The sequence below is a fragment of the Malurus melanocephalus genome, unplaced genomic scaffold (assembly GCF_030028575.1).
Source record: "Malurus melanocephalus ecotype Western Australia unplaced genomic scaffold, MMel_1.1 scaffold_123, whole genome shotgun sequence".
Lineage (NCBI taxonomy): Eukaryota > Metazoa > Chordata > Aves > Passeriformes > Maluridae > Malurus > Malurus melanocephalus.
In genome coordinates this window covers 154,226-178,008 of record NW_026623355.1, presented here as the reverse complement: position 1 = coordinate 178,008, position 23,783 = coordinate 154,226, and the positions used below count along the sequence as shown (strand labels likewise).

Genomic DNA, 23,783 nt, shown 5'->3' with positions numbered 1-23,783 from the left:
GGCGGCGCGGGGAAGCGGCGGGGGCCGCGCTCGCTGCAGCCGCCGCCCGAGCGGCCCTCGGGGCCCGATGCCCGGCGCTACACGGCCCGCCTGCCCCACGGGGCGCGGGTGGGTGACACCGTCTTCACCGTGCCGAGGAGCCGAGACCGGGCGGCGGGCGACTGGTTCGAGCTGGCCTCTCCCGGTGCCACCCCCGTGGGGGTCGRCAGGACGTCGGGACAGCTGTACCTGCGGCGGGAGCTGCGAGCGGGCGGCCGGGCGGAGGTGCTGGTCAAGGTGCACCGCGGCGGTGGAGGAGGTAGCGGTCTGGGACTTGTCGGGACGGGGGTGTGGCGGGGATGGTGCCGCTTGTCCCCCCGGCGTGCCCGGGTGGGTCGGGATGGCCGCGAATGGGACGGGTGGGCATGAAGGGCTGCCCCGAGGGAGGGGGATGCTGAGCGGGCACGGCTGTGCCAGGCATTTGCCACTCGAGGAGATGCGGCCGCGGTGGTGCTGCCCTCCGCGGAGTGCGGTGAGCCGCAGGCGGCTGTGGGAACTCTACCCCCGGCTGTGGGAGATGAGCGGGAGGTGAGGGAATGTGCCGGCTCTTCCCCGGTACCTCCCGCAGAGTTTCTGCCACTTGCTGGAAAAGTAGGGAATGGTATGTTGGTTATTTTGTCTTTTAAGGAATTCYTGTCACAGTAGGTTCACTTTTGTAGGACCAGAGGTTAACGAGCAGTTAGGGCCCGTTAAAGAAGGGGCCACACCCCAAYAGACAGCTTGTCTCATAGTGGGGGCAGCTAGCAGAAGCCTCCTCTGTCGCTCTGGTCCTGCTGGAAGGACCTGGGGGGGAAGGCGTGACGCTGTCCTGGGTGAGGGTGTTACACACCCGCAGCTGCAGCTCGCTGCCCCGGGAGATCCCGCTGTGCCCGGTCCCGAACCGAATGATGCTGGGAGTCAGCTACAGCACTGGCAGAGCAGCGCACAGGGGGGAAAGGAGTCATTGCAAAATATATGTCAACGAACTTGTAACGAGCAAAAAAAAAAAATAAAAAATCTGAATTAGAAATCCTGTGAGTTGGTGTAGAGAACTACATGGAGATACTGTAGTCATACCACTGTGTAAGTCCTCTATACAACAAATGCTCGTGTTCTGTTGTGTATGGTGTTCCTAATAACACAGCAAAGAGACTGGCTGCACTTGATAAGCTTCCTAAACCACATTAAGCTTGAGGTGCTTTATGGCTGCATGAGCCATTCTCTCCACGTGTTACTTTCATCTCAGAGTAAGTTTTGGAGTCCGTTTTAGAGTAGCTCAGTCTCTGATAATGTAACTGGTTATCATTTGCCTGGGTTTATTTTGTATTGTTTGCTGGTCTKTTTTGCTTAGATGTTGGCAACTTTACTATAGAGGGAATATTTAACAATTTCTATCAATGAATTTTATARCCTAGTGCTCAGAAAATGTGAAACATAGAGCTGGGAGGAAAACAAACATGTTGAAGCATGCTTGGGGCTTCGATCTTTACCAGACTGCTGTGTGCAGTCTGAAAATCCAGAGCTGCCAGCCTGAGAAACTTATTCTTGCAGGAATGGGATGTGTTGTGCAAGTGACAAACATTTAACTTTAAAAAAAACTCTGCACAGTATTTCTAGGTACTAAATTTAAACAAATCACCTGATGTTTGAAGTAGAGCTTCTCATTCAAGCTAAAGATGGAGTTGGAAAGGGGACACATAGCTTGACTGTCTTGCTTATTAATAGTGAAAGCAAATAACCTTGTGAACAGTGTTCAGCATATGATTAATTGTGTTGTCCTCTCCAATCTGGTGGTGTACAGCATGTTTTTGCCACTGTCTGTGCTCTGATAATGTATTGACAAGAGATGAGCCTCAGGGAGAAAGGAATTCAATGATCAAGTGGGACAAGGTCATTTAGACCCTCCTTTAAGCTACTTTGAAAATCAAAACTCGTAACTTTGTGCAGTAACTAACTTCAGATCTTTTTTCTGGCTGCTTATTTTACAAAAATATGGTGAAAGGGTGAGAAGATTTGAGCATCCATTTTWTTTTCATCTGAAGAAACCTGGTGAACTGTCAAAAGTCAAACAGAATTAMCTTTGGTCTGCTCCTCATTTCTCCTCACACCCCTTACTAAATGTAATTAACAGGGACTCACAAAGTAATCAATATTATGGAACATRTGACAAACTTTTAATCACTTCTTTAATTGAAAAACAAAGCTATTGGACCCTTATTAATTGGCATCTCTTACGTAAAAGTCATGAGCGGACTTAGGCATTTCACAGGTGCTAYTTCTCCAGGGAAGCATGTGTCTTAGGGTCTTGGCTGCATTTTCCCTTTTTTTTTTTTCTTTTTTTTCTCCCCAGAAAAACCAAGCTTTTTTAAAAAAATGAAACAGGAGGTCAGATAGAGTTTAGAGCACTTCTTGCAGCAGTAGTCCTAGGAAAACAGGGTATTCATGTGCACAGTTGAAATACTGAAATAAACTGAGTCTAGGTAAAAACCTTCTTAATCTTCCCCGTTGCTTGTTAACACACATCGCTGTGACAGGGAGGGCCTGCCATCTCTTTTGTGGGGACCCTGGAGCAGGCACTGTGAAAACACAGCTCTTCTCCCATTGGATACACATTTGGTGCATGGACTGTGCATGTGGCTTGTCTTACTTAGCTACACAGAAGAGTTTGCACCTTCTTTAGGAATCTGCCAGCCTCTGTCTGTGCATCAAAGCCTTGCTGTTCTGGGCTCTGTGCATGGATAGTTATGGATTGGACCTGGAGTTTAGGTGAGACTCATATAAGCTGTGAGCTGCAGAATCAACATTTCTGAATCCAGCTTTTCTTCTGGGACATTTCACACCCCAGCTTTGGAAACATTGACTGTGCTATCAGAAAAGCATTTAGCCTGAGCATGGAAAGCTGGGGATGATGAGGAAGGCTTGCAAGGATCAAAATTCCCTTTCTATTCTCAGTCTGCCTCTGGTCATGCACACCTGCAAGGGCCTACATGGGTTCTGATACTTGTTACCAGCTCACACAGAGTGGGATGTGCAGTTGCTGTTTCCTCTYCTGCCCCCTCAGCTGCCCTCTCTGATGCTGACAATAGGTACTGGAGCACACTGCGTAAAAGTTTGATGTTTAAGACTTTGTCTCATGTTTCAAAATGCAATTTCTTACCCCTGATCTTCAACTCTAGAAGATTTTTAGCTCTCTGGGTGTTTGTTGCTTGATTTAGGATGTTTTTGGGTTTTTTTTTTTTGAACTGAAGAGACTGCAACAAAAGGTTTACAGAGTGCATGCTGCCTTGGCTTAGAATAGTGAGACCCAGTGGGTGCTGTCCATGTTCTGTACACACTCACCCTGCAGATCCACTCCACGTGCTATCTAACTGGAAACAGCTGTGTGAGAAGTCACTCCATGATCTACAAAGGGTAATTTTGTTTGACTTCAGCAGGGAAGCATTAAAAGTATGGCAAGACAAATCTCTTGTCCTCCCATGTGTCTGCAGTGCTCTGAAGGGTTAAAGGGTAGCAACACTTTAACTCTGGGATGCTTCAAGACTTCAAAGAGGGGTAAATGCCAGCAGGTAGTTTGAGACTGAAGTGAATAAAACAGCTGTAACGCTGTTCAGTATTTTCTTGGTGTTGGATGTGAGATGGAGATCTCATTTCCTGTTCTCTTCCAGGTGGGATAACTGGTTACTACTGTAAATGAATTCTGAGGAGTCTGTAGCATAATGCAGTTCCTTCAGTGCAGTGTCTTATGGTAGAGTGTGATCAGTGCTGAACCCTTATGACTCACTGGAAGCAAAAACTGCATTTTAAAAATMATGTCAGATCTTGACATTCCTGAAAAATACAACCTGGACTGCTCATGGAAAGAAAATGTGTTTCGAGTCCCTTGCTCTTTCTTTAGAAACTTCTGTCRGGATGCTTACTGGGAAGGGAAACCTTCCTGGTAATACACAGCTTCTATAAAAGCTAACAAGTAATCCATATRTGTTGCTGGCCATGATTTCAAATCATGACACAGCTTAGGTTTTGGGGTTTTTTCTATATATTTTTTTTAACAGAGCTAGAAATGACCCACTGCTTCCTGGCACCTCCTGACATTTTTAGAAAATAAATCTGACTCCTGAAACAGAAATTTGACCTGATCAGGTATGGAAGTCATATTATCTGCTGCTTTTTTTTCTTTCTGGGTGTGGGGGTGTTGTTTCCTCCTGGTATCAGATTGACTAAAACCATCTGTGGATGTCATTAGTGTGCCTTCAAAATCAGGTACCAACAGAAAAAGCTTGCTTCACTTAATCTGTGAAACACTTTAGTGGCCAGAAATCACTAGATGAAAGAGCAGAATGAAGGTTGTCACGTTACCCTGTCTGTAGAGCTCTTTGGAAAAACCTCGCTGTTAAAAAAAAAAAAAAAAAAAAAAGCATATAATGGTCCAGAGGCAATAAGTAAGTTGGAAGAATGTCTGATAAAGTCAGACATTTTGAGAAGCCAAGAAAAAGCTTAAAAATGAAGAGGCAAATGTAAAGCTTATGTTACAGGTATTCTTAGTMAGGTACATATTTAAATGATAAGAAAACCTCAACTGTAACAAGTTTGAGAGAAAAAAAAAATAGGAGATCTTAAAAGGAGAGCATCCAGCCCTTTATTCTTTAGATTAGCATCTTGAATCCTTTTATACAGACTATGATTTAGTGTTTCTGAGTTTTCATTACATTCCAACAGCAGGAAGGCATTTAAAAATCTGGTTTTAGACCCAGATCAAAGCTGCACCATGCCAGAAAGAGCCCTGCAAGCTCCCAGTGTTGTCTCACAACTCAGGAGCACTGTGCAGTGTCCTGCAGTGTCTGATTTTCACGTACTGGCAGGAGCCAGCTGACCTGGGGCTGCCTTTGCACACCTGAATTACACGGGGAGGCCCAAAATTCACACACAGCACATTTGCACGGGCAGTCCATTGGCAGCAGCTCCCCATGGCAGGTGTGTGCACAGCCTCCTCTTTTGGGACTGTGACTGCAGTGGAATCAAACTCCTGTTCGTGCATTTYCCATGGACTTGGGAAGCTGTGTCCTCCCCAGGGGGCAGTGCCTTCACAGCGCTTTTTTGGGGCAAGAATTTGTGTTTTCTTGCTGAAGCAGTCAGACCTTGGCTAGTGCAGAACTCAGCAGTACTGGAGTTTGAGCAGTGAGGGTGGCTGCTAGTGGAAACTGCAAAAAAAGTAAAGCAGAAAGTTTAAGAAAAGCCTTTAAAAACCTGACCTGAGGAAACAGGCTGACAGAAAGGACTTGGRGTTGTGCTCCTGGCTTGACCTAAAAGCAGAGCTTGATGACAGCAAAGTCAGGAGCYGTTGGTTCCTTTGGGTGTTTGAGCTTTTGCCTGAGTGAGCCAAACTCTCTGTGTGGCATAGACACTGCCTCGTGAGGGACAAGTGGCAAARTGCCAAGGGCCATGTCTGTGGAAGGGATCTGTTCAGAAATTTAGTATCTAAGGAGARCTGGAAGGTAATCTAGCAGCCTGACCTTTTCATTCCTTAGGACACAGCACAGTAGCCAGCACAGTGGCTCTCCAAACACAGCTCTCAGTGCTGCTGCCCAGCTTCACCAAAGGGGCACTTGTACTGGTCTGAGCTGCTTCTCACTGCTGCACCCAATGGTGTTAAAGTTAATATTGCTACAATGGTTTTTGGTAATTTTTGTGCCTATCTAACATATTTGCTGTTCTAAAATGATTGTGTTTTGCTGGTGACATTAACTTTTTAAGCATTTGGAAAGAAAATGCACTCATGTTATGCTCAYAGGAACAGCTTTAACTGCATGAAACCTCAGCAAGCAACTTTTTATTTTAAAAACATTTGAACAACCTTCAGGGAGAAGAGACTTAGWTATGTTAAAGGACAGCACTGATAAAAGCCTGTAGTTTTTCCACGTGAAGACTGGACAGCATGACTGTGTGGCACAGCGGACAGCATGACTGTGTAAATATCACTAATAATGTCATYAAAATGCAAAAAAAGAATTCCTAAAAGTGATGATCAACTCTGGTTAAAGATCAATTACTGCCACAAGAAATTTTGGTTTAAGTTTAAACATCCCTAAGTAGGTTATGCCTGTTRTCCTGAAGATGACAAGGGGGTTTTAGCATGACAGTAACCATTTCTCAGGTGTAGATTTCCTGGCTGTTGTTCCACAAGGAGCCAAAACCCCTGATGTCTTGCCCTGTCACTGAGGACTAGTGGTGTGGCCTGACAGCACAATGAGGGCCTTTGTAGGCATTTCAMCTTGGTGTCCTATTTCAAGCTGGGTGCTTCAGAAACTTCTTCACATACCACATTGTCTCTTTTCAATTCAAATTATTATTTTTGCCTGAGGGGATAGAAGCAAAACATAAACGACTATTTTTAATGCATGTTTTACTTCTCAGTTTTCCAGCATTAGTCCCCTCAAACCCACATCAGTTAGTGCAGCTGTAATACTAATCTCAGGAAAAGGGATTCTCTTCTCTCATGTTCCTTCTTCTGGTAAAGAAGGAAACGAAATTATTAAAGGAACATGAAATTGATACAGGCTCACAAGAATAGCCACTTGCAGTTTCAAAACCTTTACCAGTTCCTTCTTCACTTTCCTGTTCTTGTCCAAGGATGGTGTGGGTGTATCTGCCCTGATCTATTGAAGAGTGTTTTGCCCTCAGAGACACCAATTTAGCATCTCTTCATTCCCCCCATTCTTGCACTTGCTACATCCTAACCTTTTTCCTTAGGATGCTCTTGGCTGGTGATTGATGGACATTCCTTTTGTTTACATTCCTTTCTTGGATGGAAGCAAGAGGCAAAGCTGAAGCCTTGGGGATGCACCAGTGTCTCCAGGGAAATCAGCACTCCATGATTTTCTCTTCCAGACTGATCATACCAGGACTCTCTGCAATGCATGGTGCTGAGACCAGACTATCCTGTTGATAATCTGGTTTCACGGGGTTTAGAGCCTGATTTYCTGATGATTTCCTGCCTTGCAGTGGGTGATTCATATTGACAAAATGGGTGAACTGCAACATCACTGGGTGATGTTGYATTTTGATTTAATAGGATGCTGTGCTTGTGTCAGGAACAAAATAAAAGACTATTGATTTCAGAGGCTTGATCTGTTAATGCCTTTGCAGCTATGACAGTGGAAAACACAATGCATTTCTGGGGAAAAACCCTGCTTTATCAAGGCTGGTTTTGTTTCACTGACTTGTTTCAAGTCAATGTGATAATTTYACACAGTATTTGATTGCCACATGTCTGTTACTCCTTAAATCCTTGACTTTCTCACATCTTTTATGTTGCAAAGGGAAGCTGCCAGAACAGAATTGTCCATATCCATGGTGCTGCTKCTGAAGTCCAGCTCCTGCTGGATGAGAAGGGAAATCAGTGCTGTTTGACTGACCTCCTGTTAGTCTCCAGACCACGTTCAACACTGCTTTTTAACGTTTTTGGACTTGATTTGACTAAAACCTGATCTTTGTAGTTACSTTTTCTTCCATTTATGCCCTGCTAGAATTRGAGYTCTGCTCTGTGTGYATATAACCTGGACTGTTTTGTCAGCATGCTTGTAAGTTGTTTCAATTTAAATTTTGTTTACTTGCATGGAGAAAACAGTTTGAAGTCTGAAAATTTGAAATAAATGCTGAGGGCCTGAAGCAGAGAACCGAGTTTCAGCTGCAGAAAGATTTTCCACCCTGTAGCTGAAGTTTATTACCCCCTGCTGCTGTACCACAGCCCTCCAGGCTTGGCCTCAGCATGTTTTTTTCCTTTCATGTGTGGTGCTAGATATTTCTAGAGTGCCCTTCACTCCTTTTCTCACTTCTTACCCTTTAGCAAACAGCAAAGATAAAACAGCAAAGATAAAACACAAAGATAAGTCCAAAGAATGTTTATGCTAGAAATTTCCTCAAGCTGCAGGGGCATGAGTGACATATGGACATGTATGCCTCAAAAATCAATGCRATGCAAAAGCTGAGTGGCAGGGAGATTAATGTGTGCTGGAAAGGATTTAACAGTCTTGCTGGTTCCGTGCCCCTGCCTRGAGGCAGGTTTGGCCACAACAGAGTGATTGCTGGCAGATATTTGTCTCATCAGGTCTGGAAGATCTCACTGAGTCTCACCTTTCTAGCCACTATCCAGGGTTGCATTATCCTTGTAATTAAAAACATGCTGAAGCATCCCACTCCCAACATCTAATGCCAATCTTTTCCTTGGCAATGAGAGGAAGTTACTTTTTGGTTTGCAGRTTACAGAACAGCTGTCTGACTTCATACATCAGTCCTTCAGCCTCTTAAATCCCTGCTTGCATGTCTCTTTCCATCTCCTGAAAATCTCCAGGTCTTTACACCTCTCTTGAAGGGCAGCTTTCTGCTTGTGCTCTTGGCTTTTCTCTGGACCCTTGCCAGCTGGTCCATGTCTTTTGTGAAATCCAGCCTCCAGAACTTTGGTTCACTGGATTGCCAAGGGACATTTTAGAGGTTCCCTCCTCAGAGATACCCCAAAGCCATGTGGACATGGCTCTGAGCAGCCAGCTCTAGGTAGCCTGGCTTGAGCAGAGTGGTTGGACCAAGTGATCTCCAGAGGYCCTGCCAACCTCACCCATCCCATGAATTTGTGATCTGAGGCTTTGCTAAGTGTCACAATTCTAACAAGGTTCAGTGATGGCTGAACATGAGCCAGAGTGTGCTCAGGTGGCCAAGAAGGCCAGTGGCATCCTGGCCTGGATCAGCAATGGTGTGGCCAGCAGGACCAGGGCAGTGATTGTCCCCCTGTGCTGGGCACTGGTGAGGCCACACCTCGAGTGCTGTGTCCAGTTCTGGGTCCCTCAATTCAGGAAGGACTTTGAGGTGTGGGGTGAGTGCAGAGAAGGGCAACGGAGCTGGTGAAGGGTCTGGAGCACAAATCTGTGAGGAGCAGCTGAGGGAGCTGGGGAAAGGAAGCTCAGGGGTGACTTTATCACTCTCCACAACTGTCTGGAAGGAGCTTGTAGCCAGGAGGAGTTTGGTCTCCTCTCTCAAATAACCTGTGATAGGACAAGAGGAAATGGCCTCAAGTAACACCAGCTCAGGTTTACTTCAGATATTAAGGAAAAAGTTCTTCACAGAAAGGGTTGCCAAGCATTAGAGCAGGCTGTTCAGGTTGTCACCATCCCTGGAGGTAGCTAAAAGACACATGGATGTGGCATTTAGGGACGTGGTTGCATGGAATCATAGAATTGTCAAAAGACCTTTGAAATCACCAAGTCCAACTGTCAGCCTAACATGAGCACCACGTTCACCATTAAACCATGACCTCAAGTGCCATATCCACATTCTTTTTGAACATTTCCAGGATGGGTGAATCCCAGGTTTCATTGTGGAGTTGGCAGTACCAGGTTAATGGTTGGACTCAACGATTTTAGTGTCTCTTCCAACCTAAATTCTTCTATGTTTCTTCTATTCTTCTATTTAAATGAACATTTCAGAGAGAGGGAAGGTGAAGTTTTCMTAGAAGTCCAGAAAATTATGATTAATTTGAACAGCACAAATATTTTCCCTGACACACTGTCCTGAACTCAGTGACATTTGTTCCCTTGTCTGTCTTTTTTAAAACATAAAGCTCTGTTTTAGTGCTATCTTTTGGTGGGTTTTACAATACCTACATCAGGATTAGGATCTCATTATTGATTGGTATTTAACACTTGGATCACCTACATGGAGTAATGTTAATAATAATCTACATAATTATAATTTTTGAAATAATTCTCTGGGTTTCACTAGATGGGAAAAATACTTAACTAGATATTCAATCTCTGCAGATATTAGAACTGCCTGAATTAGACCAGTGAATGAACAAAAATATCATTAAATGCTCATGCCTTTACAAGTTTTCGCCCTGTTACTTGATCCTAGCAAAATGACACTGTCYGTAGCTGTCTGAATTAAGAACTGATAAAATACTGACTGCTCCAACTGCTTTCCTGAGCCACTCGCTCATGCTGTGGGTTGTGCATTGTCCTACAGAGCAATTGAGAGGAAAAATGTTAACCAGTGTTCCTGGGTATACGATATTGGTACATGAGAGAACTAGAAACCACATAATCTAAGAATTTCCTCTGGCAAATAAAACCATGTCTTAAATTACCTTAAATACTTTAAAAGCTTACAAAACTTTAGTTTAATCTTTTCCTACCTGGGAATGACTATCTCTGGGAAATTGGTCCAGCCTGTATTTGTACTGTGGGATAAGGTTGCTTGTAAGTACAGGTCTTGCATGTCAGCAAATGTCTATCTGTGGGTAGTCTTTTATTTAGTGTAACATSCCTGAGATAGACACTTTAAATTGTTTGGTATTTCTGGCTTACTCTTGCCTTTGGTGTTGGTTTTKTTTGTGTGTTCCTGTCTTCTTCCATCCTGTGTGAAATGTGACCTTGCTGAGGGCAGAGATGAAGGGTTTCCTGTATGAGACACACGTGCAGCTGGGTGGGTGTTTCATTTGACAATGGTGTAGCCCTTAACAGATCTGCAACCTCAATGCAGTTTGAAGTATGTGATCATATTTTAATAGGCAGAAAACGTGCATTTCTCATATTTACCTTTCTACATCCCCGCTTTATACATTTAGTTTTTCTTTTTATTCAAATCTGTTTTCTTTATTCAAAAATATATTCATTTTGATTTGAAGCAGAATCTCAAAGCCCCTTCTGGAACACAAATGCACTTAGGAAAATTTCTTCAACAAGCCCATATATACTTTTAGTGCCTGTTAGTGACTTGCTGTGATTTAAAAAGGCTTGACTATAGGTCTCCCTAGAGGTAAAAATACTGTGATTAAATCTCTGCGTGTCCTTTGCAGTGRAAGAGTCYCTCTCAGTTTGTTTATAGTTACTAWTGGATAAGGTCATAAATAACACTCCTGACTCAAGCTTGTGACCGAGCTGTCTGGAAATCCTTGTGTGTTTTGCAGATGATGACTGGTACCTGTGCCACGTGACACTCCTTGCCCCAGAAGAGGAGATTCTGTCCTGGGGCATGTACCCCTACCCGTACCTGGCACGGGTCGATCCCGATGCGCGCAAGGGCACCCTCATCTACCAACTGCTCGCACATTACAGTGGCCATGAAAACGCCACTGCTGGGATAACTTACACACTCATTGCAGGTAGGTCTAGTCTGACAAAAAGGTAAAATTCTCTGAAGCTGCAGATGTTTCTTAACAAGTTCCCATTTCATAATTTCATTGGTAGATTTTTCCCTTGGGGAATTCTTAAAGATGCAGCAGGTACAGCAAGCAGAAGCTGGAAGTGTTGTAAGTGAATGTTATGTGGATGGGAATCTTTCTTGCTGTCATTTTCTTCACTTCTATTTTGAAATTGTTGGCAGATTTACTGTTAGCTTAAGGCTCCATTTCTTACTCCTTCTTGTCTCTTTTACTGTCAACAAAACAGTGTGAGCRAAAGAGAAGGTAAAAAGAAGTGCAGACAAGGACAGAGGTGGATGGCTTGAGGATARCTTACCTTGAAATGGTGAAGGTGCAAATGTTGGTGCATGGGGGATGTCTCAGACCGGCTTTGTGCATGTTTTGATAGGTGGTGAGGAGCGGTTCCAGGTGGATAAGGACACTGGCATTATCATGACCACTGGCTTGCCCTTGACGTGGAACAAGGAGTATGTGGTTACCGTGGAAGCCTCTGATGAGTACGGCAACAAAAGCCCCTATGCCTCYGTTTCCATCCTGGCAGGCTCCAGACCTCCACAGTTCACCAACATGTCCTACAGTGTGTTTGTCCCTGAAAATACTCCAGCAGGAGAAAAGTAAGTTGTACTTTATTAGGCGACTCCCCCCTTGCAGTCTGCAGGAGCTTCACAGAGCACAGCAGAGTCAAACTTTTGTGGGTTTGATTCTCAGGTCTATGCATATGCATTTGCCTATTGCACTTTCAAAATAACATGTTTTCTAAAAGAAATTATGCCTGTTCTAATGTTTCAGAGTCTCCAGTGTGGCACGCAGGATGTAGTCAGGGACGCTGGAATTATTTTAATGCTCTTGGGGTCTTAGTACATTGCATCGTGAATTAGAACAGCCAAACTACTGGCTACACATCTCTTGGAGATTTAAACAAGTGCTTGAAAAATWGTCTTTTAATTAACCAGGTTTGGAGTTGTTTGTGTCCCATTTGACTTGTATTTAGATTTTAGAAAGACAAGTGTTGCCATACTGTTGAGATAATAGCACCAGTGTGAAGTGCAGATGGATAAAGCTCAGTCCCCAAGAGTCTCTGCTGTTGCATGAAGAGCAGCTAAGCCAAGCCACAGCAGAGATGCTCCCRAGCTGGCTCTGGGTTTATTGTCATTGTCACTGTTCTGCTACTKGAGAGAAGAATTGGCTTTAAGGCACCAAGTAGCAAGTGGAACAGTGCCATGAGGCCTCTAAGGAGCAGGAAACCTCAAAATAAACTGATGACCTAGGAAAAATTGCTGGAGATGTGCCACTAATCCTTAAGAGCAACTGAATGAGAAGGAGGAGGGAAATTTTTCTCCTTCCCTGGAGCTTTCAGTGAGATGAGCTAAAAGTGTATTGTCTTGCTGGTCAAAGACTGATGTGAGAGGTGGAACTTCAAAACATAAGTCACAGCAGGGAGGCAAACATTCCTTTGAAGTCTTGCCAAGATGGACAGCAGGATTTGGAAAGCCATGTGCTTCATGGGTTTTCCCATGTCTGAATCCTTTTCTGTTCTGAATATACAACTTCAGAGAAACTCATAAGTACAGTAGGTCAAATATGTCTGAATAACTGAGAAGCTGAGGGTAAATCARTAACTGCTGTCAAGCATTTAGAAGGGTACAATAAAGAAGAAAAAAATGTTTTAATGTTAGTGGTRGTTGAAATGGTTTGTTATTCCAGCCCTGCTTTGTCAGTGGATAAGTTTGGTGAGAGAAGAGAGGGTAGATGGGCTCCCTGTAGCAGAGGGGTTTCCAGTCTGAATACAAAGCCAAGCCAAGCACTGACAGAGAGTAAGCCAGACATCTTTCCTAATCCTTACTTTCCTGCTCTAGGTGCTCAGGATATAGCTTTTGTTGTTGTTTTGAAGCAAAGGGTTGTCTCTGATTCTTTGCAGAGTTGCAGTTGTGGAGGCTGTTTCTTTCCAGAGCCAGCCCCTCTCGTACACTCTGCTGACCAACCCCTCCGGGCTCTTCTGGCTGAGGCAGGAGAGTGGTGAGCTCAGCCTCACCCACCCCGTGGACTATGAGAGTGAGCACCACCTCTACCATCTCCTGCTGAAAGCCATGGAAGTCGAGAGCACTCTCAGCAGYGTGACTGAGGTACACGAGTCCCTTCATGTCCCACCAGGGTCTGCATCTTGTTACCTTGCTAGCTGAGTTACACAGAGGGATAGCCCAGGGCACTCAGGAGCTGGGCAAGGAGGAGGCTTCTATACAGACAAAGCTGGACTCTGACCCGGGCTCAGATCTAGGCTCTGAAAATACCTCTTATTTACTTTTTGGCTTTGCCTCCCATCTGCTTGGGAGTGGAGGAGAAAATACTTCTCTGTATGACAGGAGTAGTGTGAGRAAAACAGCATCAGAGGTGTAAGGATTGGACAGCAGCAGAAGAACTGAGTGCCACAGCAGAGTCCAGGAAGAGATGCTCCTTTTGCACAGTTGTAGGAGCTAACATCCACTCTCAGCATGTCCTTTTGTCTCAGGTCATGGTCCATATCACCGATGAAAACGACTGTTCTCCTGAATTCCAGCGCTCCATTTACAGCAGAGATAACATTCCTGAAACCATTCCTGTTGGCACATCCCTACTGCAAGGTGAGGACCATCCCTTTGCCTTCCATTTCAGCCTTGCCACAGACCTGCTGGTTTGTTCCCTGTTCATGCTCTGGCCATGAGGAAGTGCTCTCTTGCACAGGCATTGCCTTTGTAAGATGTGGCTGACAGCTTTCCTGGCTGTTTGTGGATGTCTTTTAGTTAATCTGGAAGTAGCGTTGTGAGTGTCCTCAGGTGAGGATCACTGTGCTGGACCCAAGGAGACACTTTGTGGTATCCAAGGGCAGTTAAAGCAGCTGGTTTTAAGGGGCTTAGTGGATTGCCACAGCTTGTYTCCTTTAGATGTTGTACCTGTCTTTCAAATAATCTTGGTAATCTTTTTGTGTCCCAGAAGCAGCTGCAACTAGWTTTTCTTAAGAAAAAAGTTAAGAAAAAACAGGGCTTTTTAAAATGGGCACCTAGTTTTATCAAATAGGTATTAATGCTGTATAGCTGACTTGTAAAGTGTTAAAGGGAAAAATTGGAAAGCCTATGAACTTAAATTTATGTTTATGGCTTACCAKTCATCATCCCATGTTTGTTGTGTTTAGCATGGATGTGTGTCACTTGCATATAATCTCTGAGTGTGCAGATGACATTTGAGAGGCTAGAATAGTATCCCCTAAAAGACTTCAGGGGTTATGAACCCTGAGAAATGATTATGTGCCAAGGAAAGACTTAGCAAAAAGACAACAATGTAAAATTGCCCAAAGCTGGAGCTGAACTCTGCAGATTGCAGAGGTGATAAGAAGATTAGCTTCCCTTGTGTAAGGGGCCTGCAGGACCTGCTTTCCCTAAACACTAAGAGAATTCAGAGCTTGTCATACTTCATTTTTAGATTTAATAGCCCTTGGGAAGAAAGAAGTTGGTCAGAATAATCAACTCTTAAAATTTCTAATCACTTGACTTTCCTTAAAGATGTGAATGTTCCTTTCTCCATAAGACTTGTAAAGCTCACAAAAAAAAATGTTGTGGGGGAAAAAAATGTATGCCACATGTCCAAAGCAAGCAGAATGTCAAAGATGTGCTATTGCATCCCAGGTTGTTGTCTTGCCACATGGGGTGCACTTCAAGAGAAAGAGACATCTTAGRAAAGAAAGTGTGAGGTGGAAGTGTAGTGACAGTCAGTGGAAATGGGTGTGTGAGCACTCAGGTGCTGTAGAAGGGCTGAGAGGGTTGTTAGTGGCTGCAAGAAATCTGTACCCTGTGCAGAAATCTGTGCAGAGGGAGACCTGTGCCACTAACTCTGACTGCCAAAGCAAGTATCATCTCAGAAAAAAAGAGGCAACAGCTCTTACTCTGGCTGTAGCTGCTTGAGGGATGCAGTACTGCATACTCTGAATGTCCCACAAACAAAAACAAAGGCAGATGTGGGACAGCCTTTGTGATTCTGGGCATGCCTGTAGCTGTTGATGGCCGTGGAAAAGGCAGTGCAATAAACGCTTTTGTTGAAACTGTGGATGATGTGAACGTAAGTTTTGGTTTTTGGTCCATCAGCCACTTTTATTTTAGCACTCTCAAAGTCTCAGCAGTGTCCTCAGCCTTCAGAACATGCACAGAGCCAGCACAGACCTGCTTGTGGCAGCYGTATGATCCTTCAAACATCCTTTGCAATGCACACCAGTTTCCAGGACAAAATGAAATGGAGGGAAATAGAATTCCCAGTCGCTCTTGGGAAGTCAGGCATGTTTCTGTCAYGTATGAGTAAGTGCCACAATCCCTATTTGCCAGAAAACATCTGAGGGGAAAGAAGTATATTGTTAAGCACATAGAATGTGTTTTTGTGAATGGATGCAATGGCTCACTAATGACTGCAGATTAAATCAGAATTTTTCAAATCAAATATGTTTTTCATGTTTTGCATGCCTTTCTAAAAACAATATTTAACCACTGTATCTGACAGATTTAAATCACTGTCRTTTTAATATTTCTTGAGTTTTTAATATATTTCATCTCTCAGTAAGCAAGAGAGTGATTAACTCTCAAGCCCTTGATTTTGTAGTCTATAACACACACAAATGTTTATTCAGAGMAGGATTTGGAGAGATTTTAAACAAAATGTTACAAGCAATCCTTGTAAACAAAGATGAGTAAATTTCCACAGGCAGATGTAGTCGAAATATTTTGCAGCTAAGTAGAACAGATTTTCAGTGTATTTTTGAAATAATTCCCTGCCCCTATCATATTTTGAATTAATATTCTGATAGAGACGTGTTGTTTCTGCCTCTCCTCTGTGGATGAGGCAGCAGCTGTTTGCTGTCATGTCCATGCACTGCAATCACTGTTCCTCTTCCAGAAGGCTGTGTGCCACCACAATGGCTGCATCTGTATCCTGTCAGTGGAATAAGGAGTTTGTTTAGTACCAGTGTGGGTATGAAGTGAAGCCTCATTGTTTGGCTAGAAAAATAGCAGGGTAATTGGAGAAGTGAGCTTCCGCTCTTAAAAATCACTTTTGATGCTACACGTGAGCTCCTGTTCTTTTTTGTGCTGGTTTGCTGCTCCTGAGCAGATGGGACACTCCACGTACTGAATAAACACTTACTGAGGAGGAATGTTTAATCACTCTTTTTACCTTGAAGCACCAGGTAATTAAACAGTATATAACTAGCTGGGAGCTAATTAAATTTGAACATGGCATTCCTGGAAAGAGTGAAGAACCAGTTTATGATTGCTAATGTTCAACCAACATGCATACTGATTGTGTGCTAATTACCAGTGCTGACTGCTATTTGTACAAAGCATTTTGGGGAGTATTGGGATCTCAGCTCTCTRGCAAATTCACCTGTCTGTTGTCACTCAGGCTGGGTTGTCACTCAGAGGGGAGAATTGTTTTAGTTTTTCATTCCCAGCCTCCTGCTGAGTCCCCATACTCTAACCACAAAGAAAGGTCTTTTATGGATGAAACAGTTTTAGGTGATTCCTATTCTCAAAAACWAACAAAAAAAACAGTGACTTGGTAGGAAACAGCAAGTTTGGTAGGAAACGCCAAACCTCCCTTGCAGTATGACTGTTCTGTTAAATGTGTTCTCTAATAGTGCTTGCAACAGACTGCGACTCTGGCTCCAACTCTGAGATCTCTTACTTCATCCAGAGCACTGATTTTTCCATCACACGTCACGGGGTCATCAATTCTAACCAGAGGCTGAACTTTGAGCGAGCAAACCATATGTACGAGTTTGTGGTGATCGCTGTCGATAAAGGACAGCCCCCTCGCACAGGGACGGCGTCGGTGCGCATTCGCATGGCCAACGTCAACGACGAGGCTCCTGTCTTCTCCCAGCCCATGTAAGGCACCTTCAACACCTGCTTTGCTTTTAAAAGATGCTGTTCAAATGTGTAACCTTAATAGCACTTGCTAAATGTTCACGGGTAGTTTTGTGCAACTCTAAGTAGCAGTGAAATCGAAGGGTAATTTTGATATAGAAAGGCTTTAGGAGTTGGACTTTAATTTCTAGATTGAATATTAAAATAAATACGTCAATTGTGATACCAGTATACTGACTTTATAGAGAGTGAACAGAATGAATCAGAGACCTGACTATACAGGAAATAATTTTGACTGTGCTGACTCCTAGGTCTCAAAGTGATTTTCCATGTATAAATAGATGACAGATAAATCTGGTAGTTAGCAAGCACTAAAACCAAATATTAGCATCAACAGATCGTATTGCAAACTAATTTCATGAGCCCCTGCTTGCTYAGATGCCTTTTTCTTTCCTGTTCCTAATCAATACAATTTCTACTCTTTGCACAACTTTGGAGTATGAACATATTTTAAATACAAAACCTACATATATTTATTGACAAAATTAATTACTTTTGTACATTAATCTCTGTAGTATCTGATGCTTCCCATTAATATATAGGGACATGAGAAACACTGCATGGTAGATACTAGTCCTTTTTCTCAACTTTAGAAGATATGTGATCCTGGTTTGCAGTACAATTAGTATGGTGCATATTGTTATCCTCCAAAAGATCCTTTGAAATTACATATAACAAAAGTATAGGATTATGATCCTGAAATATGTACCCGATGCCAAACAAAGAAGACCAAAGTCTTATCTTAACCAAATAAAGATTCCATAGTTGCATGCCCAAAGCTTTAAAAACCCCATTAATAATGAATCCATAATCTAGCCAGATGGTTAACAGGGTGATGGTTGTTCTGACACTGTGTGTGCTGCCATTGCTCCCTTATGTCCATCAGTTACAGGACTTTCCTTTCCGAAGATGCTGGTCCCAGCACCTTGGTGGCTACTGTTCGGGCAGAGGACCCTGATGGAGATGGGATACTTTATCTGATTACAGGAGGCAATGAGGAGGGCAACTTTGAACTGGATAGCCAGAAAGGTAAGGGAAGAGGTTTTAGAACACCGTTATTTACTGTCTAACCTCTACTGACTCTGCTCCACCTGTGTGTCAAAAACCATGAGAAAGCACCATAATTATATAATCTGCAAGTGGGGGTGCTTCATATCAGTGAGGATTAGTTCTTTCATATGATGGTTGTTCTTCAATTATCAACTTAAACTTGGGATCCTGGTCCAAGGCTGTGCAGACTAAGATGAGARGTTCCTGTGCTTTGCAATCAAAACACAAACCAAGCCAGCAATGCAGTGGCAGAGAAATACGATGCTCCCTTGATTTTGTGTGTTCAGACAGTAAATTAAAATGACACTTTGTGCTTCCAAATTCAGGTATCATTAAACTCCGCAGAAACCCACCGCCCCGCCTGAAAGGGCCACAGTACACCCTGAATGTCACTGCGATAGATGACAATGCCTCGGGGGGACCCACTCCTCTCAGCAGCTTTGCTGAGGTTATTGTGGGAGTTAATGACATTAATAACAACAAGCCTGTCTTTAGAGAGGTAAGATGTCTTTCTGCAGATATTCTTTTCCCATCTTAGCTCTATAACTGGGGTTATAGACTCATGAGCTACTGGTGATTGCTGGCGGGCTGAAGGGTTGTGTGTGCAGAGCAGAATGAACTTATAAATGAACAGATGTCAGTTTTCTTCATACATGCAGCATAAAGTCTTCATTCTCTTTTTCCTTCCTCTCCCTTAGAGACTGATTTCTTTTTGTGCATAATTAATAGTAGTGATTTTCCTCCGAATTTTTCTCAGACCTGCTGGAAAAAATATTGACGCTGTGCAGCAAATTCATGTGACTCTGTGTAACATTTAGGGTCGGATGTTTGGGTGTATTTTTAGTGCGCTTACTACAGTGACAGCACCTGGGTTCTGGAGAATCAGCCTCCAGGCACGCATGTGCTACAGGTAGAAGCCTATGATGCAGACCTCGGCATCAATGGAGAGGTGAAGTATGGGCTCATGCACCGAGACGGAGCTTCCCTAGGCTTCAGCATTGACCCAGACACAGGTCAGTAGCTTCAGGTCACTRAGAAAAAATGAAAATGACATTGTATTGAAATGCTGTATCAATATGTCCGGGTGGGCTCATGCTTTAACAGTGTAACTGCAGGATGAGCTGTGACATAGACATTTACAGAATAAACACTGGAAAACGCTCAGGGTACGTAGATAACGATGCACATAGATTAGATCACATTAAGGTTGCAGTGATTCAAATTATAGAAGCATAGAATGGTTTGGATTGGAAGAGACCTGAAAGATCAACCAGTCCCAACTCTCCTGCTGTGGGCAGGAACACCTTCCACTAGACCAGGTTGCTCAATGGCCCATCCAACCCAGCACTGAACACTTCCAGGGATGGGGCATCCACAGCTTCCCTGGACAACCTGTGTTAAGCTGTGTCTCACCACCCTAACAGTAAAGAATTTTTCACTAATCTAAACCTGCTCTCCTTCAGTTTAAAGCTGTTCCCACCTATCCTATCACTACATGCCCACGGACCCCCTCCAGCTCTTGTGYAGGCCACCTTTAGGTACTGGAAGGTGCTGTAAGGTCTCCCTGGAATTTCTCTTCTCCAGGCTGAAAAATCCCAACTCAGTCAATATTCATAGGAGAGGTGTTCCAACCCTCTGATCATTGTCATRWCYMTCCTCCGGATTYACTCCAACAGAYCCACATCCTTCTTATGTTGGGGATCCCAAATACAAATTAGGGAAACAAACCCCAGCTCARTAAGAAGATAAAAATGTATTCTGTATCACTTACCTTCCTATTGGATCAAAGGTAGCTGTAAAAATGTGGAGCTGAAAGTGTGATTTTAAGGCTAAGTTTGTTCTTCCCTACAATGTGGCCAAATTTTATTTCTCATCTCATGCACATATAGGAGATCCAATGCACTGCACACAAAACCCTCATACCAGGACAGGGCAATGATATCTTTATGTATGATTTATTTCAAATGAAGATGTTACACAGCTCTTGATGCTTCTATAGTCAAAACAGAAAAATGGGATATTGCTGTGTYCAGGACTGTGCAGGGGACTGGAAGGGCCTACAACAGAGCTGAAGAACTCTGAGCATAGTGGAGAAATAGGACTAGAAGTGGCCTCAAGAAGGCCGGTTTGAAAGCTGCTAACCAGAAGAAAATAACTGAGGTGGGAAGACTTGATTAATAGGAAGGAAGACCCAAAGATCTGGAGAAATTTGTTTGAATTATTACTATATGATTTTACCCAATTTTAACTTGTTCAATGAGGTCGTCTCCCTGTAGCAGAGATTACTTTGGTCACATCACTTGTGTCTTCTGTGGTGTGACCCTTTCTCAAAGTAATAATGWGCTGATTCAGTTATTTGGACTACCACTGGAGTAAACCTAGAGAGGGACTTCACTGAGCAGTAGAAAGTCCTTCTGTGCTCCTTGAGCCATGAGAGAACAAGGTACTCAGACAGCTTCTTACCAGGACAGCAGGAAAAAAGCAGAATGTAGCATGTGAGGAGAGGAGAGACAGGAGAGCTGAGCTGGTCTAGTCCAAGACATGCATTGCAGGGTCAGTGAGGATCAAGACTGACAGTTGTGTAGAACGTGGTCAGAGCTGCCTTTTGTGCAGGAGATGTGCAGATCCCTCTCTGCAAATCCATTCCTTAGGCTGTGACACGTGGAACAGGAGGCATCTGTGTTTGCAGGAGTCATCACCACCACGCAGAGTTTTGACCGGGAGAAGCAGAGGGAGTACACRCTGTCTGTCACTGCGACTGACCAGGCGCAGGAGCCGCTGATCGGGGTGTGCCAGGTCACCGTGCTCATTGCTGATGTCAACGACAACGATCCCAAATTTGAGAACAGTCGCTATCAGTGTGAGTGTTACTGAACTACTTGTGCCTGCCACATGAACCTGGTTAGAAGGTTATTCCTCGTAACAGTGATCAGTTTTTTTAGGTGACCAATCTTTGTTGCACACTAAGCCAGTTACTGTTTACCCCCTCATCAGTGGAAATGGGCAGAATTAAAGAACCTCTTTAAGCATTGCAGTTCTCTTAAAAACATGGACATCCTTCATTCCTACAATTGAGGCAGATCTGATCCCTTCTCCTTSTGGCTTTTCTCTGCCCAGATTTTCTCCACGCTGAATTTTTATTTGATGTCCCAAAACAAAGTATGACATGGTAGCTGGGAATTCAYCAACCCTGACTACAATTGTCATCTGTGTCTCTGTTGCACAGCACTTCTGTTTGAATAGACTGAAGTGGCATTTATGTCTTGTCAAACAGCACAAAATCCTTGGTTTCTAGGATGCCTTTGGCTGGAAGCCAATGCCTGCTGTGTGTGTCCTGCTGAGCTGGTTTTTCCCATTTGCCCTGGTGACATTCTCTTTTTCATCCCCGCATGATATGCTTTACATCAGTCTTTCGTTTAATTTGACTTGATGCTTCTCCAGTAGAATCCTGYATTTCATTACACTTGGACTCTATAYATTTAATGTCATCCACAAGTCATGAGCATAATCTCTGGTTGTTGGACTGGAACGGGTCCTTCCTTGCGTGGAATTGCCTGAAAATGGAAAAAAAAACCTGTTGCTGATGCATCTGCCAGCAGCTTCATTTTGGAGTTTTTTGCCATTTGTGTGAAAATGTCATGGAGGGAAAAGYAGTGACCAATGCCTTATTAAAATGAAGATGGCATATAAATAAATTGTCTTTAACATCACAGAGGCCAGCATTTTAGAAGAATTCAAAAATAGGTTGAATGTTAATATATTAGGACTTTAACGAGAAGTGACCCACTGGGAAATAAGCTAAATATATGTCCACTTCAGAATTATGCACAAGGACTGAAAGAAAATTGTGTTGCACCTTTTAAAGTATCTTGTAGTGACTAACTTTAAGTGCCAAATTGGTTCAAGTGTGTAGATTTGGAATAGCCATTTCYACATTCCTACCAATGTCTTCTGCAAAACTGACCAAAGCACCACTGAGAAATTGAGTAGGAATGATTTCTTTAGAGAAAAATATTTTTGAGCAGAGCAGACAAGTCCCTGGGATAATGTTTGTGCAAAGATGAACCTTTCTACTCCACCATCGCACATGTCCTTCACGTGAAACTGCCCAGGATTTTTCTTTTTGAAAAGCTGTGAATCTGAGAGGTTGCATTTGGTAATTATGATGGCTTCCGAACTTCTAAGGAATGGGCAGATTTTTTTCTTTTTTCATGAAGACAGGGTACCAGCAAAGGTTCTGAAGCAAAGGCAGCCTTTTGAGACAGCAAAACTGCAGATAATGAGGTCACTTCATGCCTAGCACTTTCTCTCTAGATAAGTCTCTACATAAGTAATCAATGCTTGTACGTCACAGGATTAAAAATAGCTTCTTCCCTAACAAGATCAAATGCCATTAGTCATAGGTTTCTGTTCATCCTGAAACTGCTGGTTCTTTATTCTCAGCACTAGGATGTTGGTCAAATCCCTGATTTAGCCATACATCTGATCATCTGCTTGCAAAACAGACATTAAAAAAAAATTTAATCCCTGTAGTAGGGATGGTACAGTACATATTAGAGTTGTGTCATCAGCAAGCAAAGCACATGAAATGAGAGAGTACAGCTCCTTCAAGTAATTTTGTATTTTTTCTTATAATGCAATTTAACAGAATTTGATTGTTAAATACAATATAAATGCACAGACACACACACAAAAAAGGGATTATTTTGGTTTTTTTTTTACAGTATTTCTTAGCAATTAATTCAATTTTCAATTATCTATCTTACTGCTGGTAAGTCTCTTCTGAGATTAGATTTGACATACCAAAGACAAGAATCCCAGGACAATTAAATGGCACAGGGATGAGTGAAGCCAATTAAATCTCAAATTATTGTTCATAGAGCAAATGGTTGCTGTGGTTTAGAGTTGTACTGCTCCACTGCTACAGATTAGACATCAAAGGAGAAGACCAAAACAGAAAACATGACCACTCCATAAGTAGTGTGCAGTTCTGATTATCCCACCTCAAAAATGCTAAGGGAGATCAAAGATATGAAACAATTTCTGCACAAGATATCAATTAACAGACTGAATAGCTTGCCAAAAAGCAACTGCARCACTCTTCCCATTGTCAGGGCCATTTTAATACACTGAGCYGATGGAGTCTTAAAGCGAGGAAACRGCTCAAAACACAACCCAGCAAGCACACATRACTACTTGGAGGAGGAATTGAGACTGGATGGCTGAGGATAGAGGGAAGAGCTGGACCAAAAATCAATGCAACATACAGATGAGTGTGGAAGAAAGACTGCTGGGATGCAATAGCTTCATATAAAACTGTGCCTCACAGAGTGGAGGGGAGCAGGAAATGCTGCTCATTATTTCCCATCATGTTGTTGGTGTCCCATTTAGAAATCAGCCTTTAGGAAGACAAAATTAWTTACTCTTCTGTGCAGTGGGCTCTTCAAACATGTGGCACTGCCACCAGATTTTAGATGAAAATTATCCAAGCAGGTTCAAAGAAGGATTTGTCTGTCTAGAACTATGGGCAGAAAGACATGACCTCTGTCACAGGTGGACTGCTGGGAACAGGGAGTGAAATCTCCGGA

The 23,783-nt window shown here is 43.2% G+C and overlaps 1 protein-coding gene across 1 annotated transcript in view; it reads left to right on the top strand.

Moving 5' to 3' along the window:
• The first annotated feature begins 10,972 nt into the window (after nucleotides 1–10,972).
• The window catches only part of LOC130576005 (neural-cadherin-like), a 39,494-nt gene continuing 26,683 nt past the window's right edge, over nucleotides 10,973–23,783 (top strand). The window contains exons 1-9 of the mRNA XM_057370328.1: nucleotides 10,973–11,167; nucleotides 11,595–11,820; nucleotides 13,125–13,329; nucleotides 13,713–13,824; nucleotides 16,857–17,106; nucleotides 18,032–18,174; nucleotides 18,522–18,694; nucleotides 19,040–19,208; nucleotides 20,885–21,055. Of these exons, the coding sequence (XP_057226311.1) occupies nucleotides 11,038–11,167; nucleotides 11,595–11,820; nucleotides 13,125–13,329; nucleotides 13,713–13,824; nucleotides 16,857–17,106; nucleotides 18,032–18,174; nucleotides 18,522–18,694; nucleotides 19,040–19,208; nucleotides 20,885–21,055 (1,579 nt within the window). The 5' untranslated portion in view covers nucleotides 10,973–11,037. The remainder of the gene's footprint in view (nucleotides 11,168–11,594; nucleotides 11,821–13,124; nucleotides 13,330–13,712; nucleotides 13,825–16,856; nucleotides 17,107–18,031; nucleotides 18,175–18,521; nucleotides 18,695–19,039; nucleotides 19,209–20,884; nucleotides 21,056–23,783) is intronic.